Source organism: Mirounga leonina, unplaced genomic scaffold (assembly GCF_011800145.1).
Source record: "Mirounga leonina isolate KUSES-001 unplaced genomic scaffold, KU_Mleo_1.0 Mir_165, whole genome shotgun sequence".
NCBI lineage: Eukaryota > Metazoa > Chordata > Mammalia > Carnivora > Phocidae > Mirounga > Mirounga leonina.
The window spans coordinates 19,559,441-19,570,591 of NW_023270415.1; the positions used below are offsets into that span (position 1 = coordinate 19,559,441).

An 11,151-nucleotide genomic window follows, 5' to 3' on the forward strand; every position below is an offset into this window, starting at 1 on the left:
GCTAACGTTTTTTGATTTTGAAATTAGTGTGGGGGAGGAAAAATAATTTTCCCTCTATCCTTCTGAGTTCTTAGCTGAGACCCCTATAGTAAAAGACAGATTAACAAGAGAAAAACAAACAAGTTTATTAACATGTATACCTCTTGAATACATGGGGGATATCCAAAGAAAAATGAGTAACTCTCTGAGGAGGGAGATTAGGGGTAATATATTCTGCTCCTCTTCATTAGTAACCCAAACTGTTTTGAAGTGCTTAATGGGAGCCCATGGCATTTGACTTGCTTTTGCTTTTGCACACAGGTGCACCCTGAGCGTGACGCTGGAGCAGGCCATCATCCTGGCCCGAAGCCACGGGCTGCCTCCTCGCTACATCATGCAGGCCACAGATGTGATGCGGAAGCAGGTAAGTCTCACGCACCGTGTATGGACTGTTTCACAGGGCCTGGATTTGAAGCTTCCTTTTAATCAGGATATATCAGGTTTAATTGGAGTAATGAGCATTCATCAGGTGTCTCACGGGTGCCTGGATGTGAGGGACACTTTTCCGGGCTCAGAGGGTAAGCGTGGACAGGAAACACTCCCAGGGATGAAGGCACTACAGGCATCTATATGAGGGCTCTCTGAGAAATTGAGCCAAGCTACAAAAAGAGATGTCTAAAGGGATAACCTGAAGGAGGAAAGAGGTTGGACAGGCATATCGGGCAGGAGTGGATTTGGGGCTTACGTAAAGGACGAGGTCAAGGGATGCATGGCATTTTGGGGGCATTGCAGGTGATTTACTAAGGCTCTGGGAATACATTGAGGAAGGGGTTGGAGACAAGGAAGAGGGAAGAATTGAGGGCCCTGCTTGCTCCTGGAGCTCCCAAAGGGAATGCCAAGCCATGCTAAGAAACTTGTGCATTATTCTGAAGATAAAGCACATACCTCAGATTTTCCTTCAGAGGATGAATAGCAATCTTAGGATCTTTAGGTCACTGAAGTATTTTTAAGTGGGAATATACTTTTCCTTTTTTTTTTTTAATGTTTTATTTATTTATTCATGAGAGTCAGAGAGAGAGAGAGAGAGAGGCAGAGGCAGAGGGAGAAGCAGGCTCCCCACCTAGCAGGGAGCCCGATGTGGGACTCGATCCAGGACCCTGGGATCATGACCTGAGCCGAAGGCAGACGCTTAATCATCTGAGCCACCCAGGCACCCGGGAATATACTTTCTTATCAAGAGAAGGAACTTTTGGATATAATACCCAATGGTATTTTAAATGTCACAGTTTGGTTTTTAACTCTTAAAATTCTTTTAAAAGATAAGAAAAATGCACTAACCTCTAATTTGTTGATTATTCGGAAAATGTACTTAATCTAATAGAAAAGACACAACTTAGTAGAAACACAAAATAAGTTGGAAAAGATCAATTTTATATTTTCTTCTGCCACATTTTCTCAGGGTTACCACAGAAAATTGATTTAACAAGTCTCTCTACATGCTCACTTGGTTTGAATTGCCCAGTGTTAGTGAGTGACTTAGTTTGGTTTTGTTTTTGTTTTTTTAAGATTTATTTATTTATTTTAGAGAAAGAGAAGGAGAGCACACGGAGGGAGGGGCCAAGGGGGAAGGAGAGAGAGTCTCAGGCAGACACCCCGCTGAGCTCAAGCCCGATTCAGTTCAACTTGGGGCCCATCCCACAACCCTGAGATCAGGATCTGAGCTGAAACCAAGAGATGCTTAACCAGCTGTGCCACCTAGGCACCCCAAGTGACTTAGTTTTCAAGATATGCTTTGGTAGTTAAAACTGCTTTATTTACTCAAGAGTTAGCGTATAACTCTTACACAAACATACAAATCCCTGTGGGTTTGCTCCCAAGATGATACTACAGAATGTCAAAAAAAAAAAAAAAATCCATGGAAGCAGTCATGAGGCTGGCACCAGTTTGGGGTCTGCAATTCAGAAATAAGGTGCAACAAGTAGAGCTACATTGGAGCTTCAGGCTGGGAACCTTGGGGCTGGAGACTAAAAACCAAGATCTCACAAGGTCCAGGAGGGATTTGCTAAGTAAAGGTTAGATCCACAAGAAGCACAGGCCATACTATGGGTCAGCTGGAAAAGGGCAAATACAGATGCAAATGCCAGCAGATTTTGGAAGGATTTTTTGGCTGGATATACAAATTTGGTTTTAAAAAATAGATCAAGGTAAACTTGTGATTATCCATATCAGGGTTGGGTTTGGTATGCCAAAAATACAGAAAGAGACTAAACATTCTGTTTCACTCTGTTGCTGTTAGAGTAAGTTTGCAATAAGACTTGAGGGAGCCATCTCAAAATTATAGTTTATGGCGAGACTAAGAGACTGTTATTAGTCTGTTTTAGAATACTCTAGTACAGGAATAATGATGGATTGGCTAGATATACAGTCATATTATATGGACTTCAATAATCAAAACCTTTAAGTTCTCACAACTGAAAAAAGAGATCGATAAAATAGAGATGGGAAGTAAAAATCATATTATGTAAGCCTTAATGACTTGTTTAAGCAGTGCAAACCTTTCTGAGATACAATGTACATAATGATATTTACATATATTATTAATATATATTATTCTATATTTACAAAATATAACTTAAGTCAACTGAAAAGTTACGAAGTTTCTTATCAAATCATGGTTGATTTCTAAACTGCGCTGTTTTTCGTTATCACTTCTCCCTTCCATATTTTTAAAATAAATACATTTAGAATAGGTAGCTTCCCTCCTTTGTTACTTGTTTCTCTGCTCCAAGTGGCTTGGAGACAAAGAGCTGGTTTCTGACTTCTTCATGAAAGGTCGGTCAGAGAGCCTGGGGCCCCTGTCTTTGGAGAAACTGGGCTAAACTGATGCACAGAGAGATTTTTGCAGTACTCCTTCTGTTGCTCATCCTCTCTCCAGGGTTCAGCTGGTACAGGTGGTGGGATTAGTGACTGGGATCCACTCTACAAGCCAACTCTCCCCTGCCTGTGATCTGAGTAGTTAGAACACAGGTGGGAATCAAAGATCTAACTCTTCTGTTCCTTTTGCCTTTCAGCCATTTAGATAAAACCCTCCAGAGACTGAATGGTTGGGATATTTGCCAAGTTAATAAATAAGATTCTCTAAGATCTTTAGTTTCCTTTTTAGGAAGAAGAAGCTCTTCAGCATGATTTATTCTTCTAGCTGCACTATTGTTTTCATGTACAGATTTTGTATACGTACTTTTCATAGACTTTTCGAATGCCCTGGTTGAGTTGTTGGAAGGAAAGCTGAAGGATAGGAGGAAGGGTCCCATGCTCCTTCTAATTTTTTTTTTAAAGATTTTATTTATTTATTTGAGAGAGAGAGAGAATGAGAGAGAGCACATGAGAGGGGGGAGGGTCAGAGGGGGGAGGGTCAGAGGGAGAAGCAGACTCCCTGCCGAGCAGGGAGCCCGATGCGGGACTCGATCCAGGGACTCCAGGATCATGACCTGAGCCAAAGGCAGTTGCTTAACCAACTGAGCCACCCAGGCGCCCGCTCCTTCTAATTTTTTGATAACGATCATCATAATCCTAGGCAGCACTTTGACATAACCAATGGATCTCATTAATAAAAGGCTTGAGGGAGAAGCTCTCATTGATATTAGAAACAAAGTTTTCTGTCCTGCAGATTAATCATTCCAAGTATTATTTGGTTGAAGCTGATCTCAAAAATGTTTTGACCTTTTTAATAAAACTGGAATCTCAAAGAATTCTGTCTCCTCACCTCCAATCTCAGGGCATTACACTGGGCACCAATATCAAAGACTAAGGAAGATGTGGTTCTTGTGCCATCTCATGATGGCCACGTGGGGGCAAATCATGGTGATACAGGCACCAACAGACGAGTGATATACAACCTCAGTGTTTTAGGACAGAAGACAGGGAATAAATGAGTGATTAGACAGTGAGCCCCTCAATGGCTGGGACACTGAGTATATTTTGTTTTGGTGGCACAGGCAGAGAGTAGATGCTGAATGACGTGAGGGCAATGAATTAGTTCTAACTAGGATAACCAGGAAAAGGCTTCATGCCGCAAGCGGTAATATGATAGTAGCTTAATAGCATAGATTCTTGAGCCAAACAACCTCAGTTTGAATCCCAGGCCAGTGTTAACCGTCTGTATCATTTGGGACAAGATTATAAGTCTCTCTGTTACTTAGTTTCCTCATTATGACAACAAAGATAATAATAGCATTTGCCCCATAGTGGTGTGAGGATTAAAGGAAGCAATATACTCAATGTACTTAAAACAGTACCTGATACAGTGAAGGACCAATTAATTATTGCCCAAGATGGTATTTGCTTTGAGCCTGGGGGGATAAATGGGATGTGGACAGTAGGAAAGATGAGAGAGAGGGTATTTAGGTAGAGGGAACAACATGAGCAAGGGTATAAAAGTGCAAGTATCGGGGCACCTGGGTGGTGTAGTCAGTTAGGCATCTGACTCTTGGTTTCAGCTCAGGTCATGATCTCAGGATCATGAGATCATGCCCTGCATCAGGCTCTGCGCTCAGCGTGGTGTCTGCTTCAGTTTCTCTCTCCATCTCCCTCTGTCCCTCCATGCATGTGCACTCTCTCTCCCTCTCTCTCTCTTTTTCTCTCAAATAAAGAAATCTTTTTTAAAAAAGTGCAAGTACCTGGCATTAGTTGAATTCACTGTGGAATATGCCAATAGTTGTGGTCAGCATGATAAGCATCAGTTTTATTTGCAACCTTTTAAGAAAGCAAAAGTCTTTCATTAGATTATTTAATGGAATATTACGAGACTAAAGACAAAAAGAATTATACATAAATACTATAGTAAATCTGTTTCTCACAGGGATATGATTCAGAAATTATAAAACTAGCTTATGTGTATACTAGACTTGAATAGATAAGTAAATATATTGTAAATAATGAGAATAAAGTTTCTTTCTGTCAGAAAAAGAAGTTGAAAATAGGGAAATGGAGAAGGCTGTAATCCAGAATGAACCCTATGGCCTGGGATTGAATCAGAGGTAGCAGTTTGAACTGATGGACACACACAGAGATATACATAGACGTAGAAATAACTATAGATGTTTGAGTATGTTGGCATTAGTCAACTAGCCTGTCTCCTGAGAAGACCTAGAAGCAGTTACATGCCCGTAGTAGCAATGAGTGTACCCAGTATCCAGATCTTGGGTTCTAAATAATAATTCTCCATTAAAAAGAACCAAGGGTCCTTGGAGAGGTGGTTAATTTCCAGTTGAGATGGAGAAGATGAGCCTAGAACATCTTGAGGTACCAAAAAATAAACAAGTATTCAAAAATGATTGTGATTCTTTCAGGAGGACATGAGAAGCCACCTGAAGGTGTTCCTAGCAGCCAATCTGGAACAATTTTAACAACAACAACAAATTATTAATAATAGAAATATTGGATAATAACTCAGAATAAAATAAATATGCATAAATACATACTGATTTAAATAAATGCTTGAATAAATAGATAATGGATTTGGGGAGAAGGGATAACTCTTATTTATAGAAGCATTCCTTCCTAAATGCTACAGTATCATTTTTGCAGACAAGATACACCAATGGAGGCTAAAATCAGTGAGCAAAAGTTTGAAGAGAAACAATGTATGTGCATAGTCTCATAGTATCTTCCCCAACATAATTATTAACTACAAAAAGAAAAGTAGAAAATTTACAGTGGAAAAATCTGGCAGACACCACTTGAACCAAGTGATGAAAGTTAATGGCACCAATGATAAGACGTAGAGACATCATGTAACGGTCAATGTCAGTGATCTCATGCACCGAGAAAGCACAAAATGCATGTCCTCTATCTAATCATGAGGGAAGATCTGACAAACCCAAATTGAGAAACATTTTGCAAAATAATGACCAGTACTCTTCAAAAATATTAAGGTCATGAAAGACAAAGAGAAACTGAGGAAGTGCTATGGATCAGAGGACCAAGGAGACAAGAAAACGAAATGCAGTAGGGGATCCTGGATTGGATCCTGGAATAGAAAGGGGACACAAGTGTGGGAAATGGTGAAATTTGAATAAGACTTGCAGCATCGTACTAAGGTTGTTTCCCTGGTTTTGGTCATCATACTGTAGGGTAAGTGTTAGAGGGAGATTACATAGCTGGGTATGTGAACTCTCTGTTCTGCTTTTATAACTTTTCTCTAAGTCGAAAAGTACTACAAAATAAAGAGTTATTGTTTAATTGTGATTCCTAAATTCCTTCCCGTCTGTCTTTCTGCCACCCCCACCCCTTTTCCCTATTTGCTTTCCTTTATTTGGTCTAACTTGAGAAAATAGGTTTTGTTTTCCTTTCTTCCTTTTCTCCTTTTCTTTCTCCCCTTCCCACAGCTCAGAAATTTGGTAGCAGGAGAGAGAGTTTCAGAGGTTTTTTTTAAACCACTCTCCTTCATCTATTCTCAGCCCCAAACCCTGGTGTTTGGTTCTATGTAGTAACTAATTCCCATTAGGAACTGAGCAATGATTATAGCATCATTCATGAACTTGGCAGGTTGTGAAGACTTTTTCATGGCTAAAGTACATTGTCTTTGGACTCTAAACTTCGAAACAGAATTCTTACATTTCAGAGAGCCACATGTCCATGCCTTGTCCAGAAATTGCTTTAGAACTATTTAAGAAAATATTTTCTTGATAAATACTATGAAGTTTAAAATAGCTAATTATTCAGCTAAGGACAAAACAGGTGCATGAGTGCGATAGAACTGTGATTTCTGTTCCCCAAAAGTGGGGACACAGCAGGTATTTGTAGCCTGCTTATTTCTTATTTTCAACATCTAAAGTATTGCTTGCTTCTAGGAATAAAGACGTAGCTGAGATAGTGAACAAGAAGCTGTGATTTAAATTTATTCTGAATGATTCGGATGGCTACTGAAATAAATATCAATCCTTTGGAACGATATATCAGCATATTTTGATTCTTAAAAGCATTAGTTATAAAAATGCTCAGATGATTTCTCTCTTCTGCTTCATCTAGTCTCTCTTGACATTAAATACATTGTGGGAATAAATACTCTACTCTCAAATGTTAATGGTATGTTAAATAATTGCTAATACAATGTAAAGCTAAAAAATGATCTTCCTTATTCTTTCAGGGAGCAAGAGTTCAGAACACAGCAAAGAATTTGGGAATCAGAGACCGAACCCCACAGTCTGCTCCAAGGTAAGTGACTCCCCAGGTCTGCTCTTTTGCAAAGAACTGGCCACCATTTCTCAGGCAGGGTCACTCACAGCTTACGCACCTGCCCCAGCACATGCCTAGTGCAGTACTGATTGTAAGCATGCAAATTGGCCTCGTAAACACTCTGTAGCTAAATGTGACTAGGCATAAATGGTCTCTGAATTCAACGGAATTTTAGGGGAAGCAAACTGAGAGGTAATAGAAGTCTTGACATTATTCTGTTTTGCAGTCTACATAGGTGCTACTGAAATTTGTATTCCAACTGTACTGAACCAACACAATGCCATTTTCATTTCTATTTCTATGCCTGCGCATGCCGTTACCTTGGGCATGATTGCTTTTCCCATCTGTGTCTGTATGAAAAACTCCTACTTAACCACAAAACCCAACTTAGATGTCCTTTTCTCTTCAACGTCTTGGCTGAATTTTCTTCTTCTTTGCGCTCCCTTATCATCTTGTATTGGTCTGTTATAGCCCTTATCATATTGTGTTACAAAATATTATTCCATGACTCCTTGCCCAACCTGAATATGAATTCTTTGGAGGCAGCGAATATGTTTTTTTTTTTTAATTTTATTCCTTGCTCATCATAGTGCTATATAGTAGACATTGAATATTGGCTTTCAAGAATGTATGAATAAATAAATGAATGAATGAGCTTTTTCTTTGTGATCATGCCAGATATTCCCAGTTCACATATCATCAAAAGAAGGGACTCTAATCCACCTTTGGAATAAATGAACATGGGAACAGCCATCAAAGAAATGTTCATTTCATTTCTCCGGTGGCATTAGGGTAGGCAGCCGTCTCTCTTGAAGTGGGGCAATATTAAATGATTTCTTTTACATTTGATTGTTTTTATACAGTTGGCATTTAACAAAAAGTATCCTCCTCCAAGCACCATCACAGACAAGACACTCTTTGTTTCTGTTTACAAAGCAGTTACCAGAGTGAGAATGATGACTGCAGCATTTATGAAGTTATATTTCATTCTAAAAAAAGTATGTGGGTAATGGAAGTACTTTCCAAAGGGAAAACACATTTTCCCCCTGATAATGGATGGAGCCCTCGTGTTCTAAGTGTGTTTATTTTTAGTTCTGACTTCTGACTCTATTTAATCTTCAAGTCTTATTAATGTTATCTTTCATAGTTGATTAGGCTAGAAAGACCTTCTGTTGCTAAAGAATCATTTCACATAGGCATTCTCTCTCTAACACCTTGAGCAGACATGGTATATTTGGATAACAGACCCAGTGAAGTGTTAAAATCCCAATAAGAAAACAAGATAATGGCTTAGCAAGGTCTTCTTAGCTAGAGCTTATAAACACTAATAAACAGTGAGGTTAAGATAAGACTTCAGCGTCCTGATCAATAAACCAGTACGCAAGCTGAATACAAGAAAAGAACCCGATGAACTCACTTTTTTCTTTATTGGGTTGTGTTTTAAAACACTTGAACTGAGACATAATAAAATGTGCCAGCTGTAGAGTTGACATTTTTTACGAGAGAGTAACAATCCCAAGGGAGAAATTGAGAGTAATTTTTAAATTTAGTTTTATGTATTCTTTCACTCGTTCTACAAATATTTATTGAGGACTTAAGAAATGCACAGCACCCTGCTATGCCCCATGGAGAACATAAACACGAGATAGAAACAATTCCAGCCCTTAAGGACCTTTCAGGCAAAGAAATGAGATGACAAAACATAACTGGAAGAAAAGGCAGAATGTGAGAAGCACTCTATGAGGTGGTGTAGAGACAGTGCCGAGGGCCCAGAGGGCCAGAGATAGCTGAGAACCAGGATTCCTGCCCAAAGACAGCAAATTGAAGAACAAATTTGGCTCTCAAGAACAGGCCACCCATAGACAAGTCTGGGGTAATGTTTCTGGAAATATCTTTATGGAGGAGATAGAGTTTGCTATCTCTGCCTGAGATAATATTTGGTTAAAATCCCTTACCAATCTCTCCCATAGTTTTCCTTTCCCCATTCACTGTCTTTCACTACTTAAAATTCACCTCAGCAGACAGTATGTTGAATTTCTGCCATATGTTTGTAGATGTCAGACACTGTTAAAAGCTAGAAATAAAGACTTGGTCCCTTCCACTAGTCAATGGGGTGCAGTAGAGAGACAATGGAATAAAATGAGAACAGTATCCAAAATGTAAGTACTGTGTCAGACATAGGCACAGATTGCCATGAGAACAGAGAGAAGGGGCGCAAAAGTCAGCCTAAGGACAGAGAGGGGAGGCTGCAGAGTGTTCCGGGCCCAATCGTTCCTCCCAATCGGCATGGAATAGATGTCCTCCACAGCTGATGCAATCACACCCATGCCTGGAGAGCACATCTCACTCCCGAAACTACACCAGGTCTCTATGACTGGTGGTTGAATGTGATTTAAGAATGATAAAAGGTGAGGCTGGAGGCATAGGCAGAGGCTGGATCAGGAAGAGATGTGTATGGGTTACTGAAGAGCTCTGATTTCATTTGAAGACACTAGGGAGGTATTAAAATGCAGTCTTCCTGTCTGGAAGATTTAAAATTTCAAATTTATCTCTGGCATCATTAAGAAGATCCGTTTGAGGACAGCAAAGACTGAAGGCAGGAGCCTGAGAGGAGATTGTCATGGTATTGAGGAAGAAAAGGAGAGATGGTTCAAGAGATATTTAGGAGACAGAATTAATAGTCTTTGGACACTAATTGGATGAAGGAGGTTAGGGAAAAGGAAGATTCTAGAAGGACCACCAAATCTTTGGTTTGGATGACAAGGGGCAAATGGTTCTAGTCACTGAGAAAAATAAGCATGTGTAGGGAAAAGAGGATGAGCTCATCTCAGTAATATTGGGACTGAGGATCAATGGGACACCTACGTGGAGATGCGTTTGTGAGCAGTAACAAACCATGGTCTTCCCCTCACCTTCATGGGCTGCGTCTTCAGAGGAATAAACTTAATCTTCATCAAGAACCAAATATTACATTTTAGATGTAATGACACACTGGTCTTATTTTCTATTGTGTCACAAAACCTGGAAACCACTGTGCTAGGAAAGCTTGATTTTCTTTATTTGCTTAATTGTGACGCAGCATACGGTGGTGGTTACAAGTGAAAAACACGGTTTTGAGTCCCAGCTCCTGCTTGTGGCCTTATTTAGCCAGGTTATTTATTTTCTCTGAGACCATTTTCTCATCTGTAAGATAGGGAGAATTGCCTTGGGACAGATGATTATTGACGCTCTAGCCTTCAAAAGAGGCATTTGCTTTGTGGTCTCCCTCAACACAGCTTTTATTTATGCCATGTAGAAAGATGAAGGGCATGATCTATAGATTGAAGTTTGAAAGTTCTACTTCCAGCAGATGGGGATTGGGCTGGAAATACCAGCTCAAAGATGGCTGCCAGAGCCCAAACAGGCAAAGAAGAAAATGGAGCCAGGAACAAACCTTTTCATACAGGGGCATGGGTGTGCCTGAGTGGAATGAGAAGACAAGGGTCCTAAAATGTTGGGCAAAACCAGGCCTCCCATTACCTAACAGTTTAGCTGCCAGAGAAACAAATGCCTCAGTGCAGGGTAAAAGTCCAACTCTTAACTGTTACATTTTGCTTCCCAACTTCGTCTGCCTGTTCTAAATTCCCCAAGCCCCACAATCTCCATTATAAATGTGTCTGAACTGAAATAACCCTGAGTCACTTCCAAGAAGCCTCACAGAAGCTGAATCTGCCCAGCTCTGCAGTACCCACAGCTATTATTTCATTACGTGATCACAGGGAGTAGCCTTTTTGCCAATTTGCAAGGCAGACATTTCAAAGACTCGTCTACCCAGTGGCATTAGCTCCATTATGTGGAAACGTACAGTGCAAGGTAATGGACTGTCATGGCGCAGCCCAGATCTCACGGGGTAGGACAGTCGCCACTCAGCTTACTGTTTCTGTTCTACCTGAGTAA

General features: G+C 40.1%; 1 protein-coding gene across 6 annotated transcripts in view; it reads left to right on the forward strand.

The window, feature by feature from the left end:
* PREX2 (phosphatidylinositol-3,4,5-trisphosphate dependent Rac exchange factor 2) overlaps nt 1-11,151 on the forward strand; it is a 285,788-nt gene that overhangs the window by 271,936 nt on the left and 2,701 nt on the right. For all 6 annotated transcript variants that reach the window (XM_035011286.1, XM_035011287.1, XM_035011290.1 and 3 more), the window contains 2 exons: nt 301-403; nt 7,127-7,194. In XM_035011286.1, the coding sequence (XP_034867177.1) occupies nt 301-403; nt 7,127-7,194 (171 nt within the window). The remainder of the gene's footprint in view (nt 1-300; nt 404-7,126; nt 7,195-11,151) is intronic.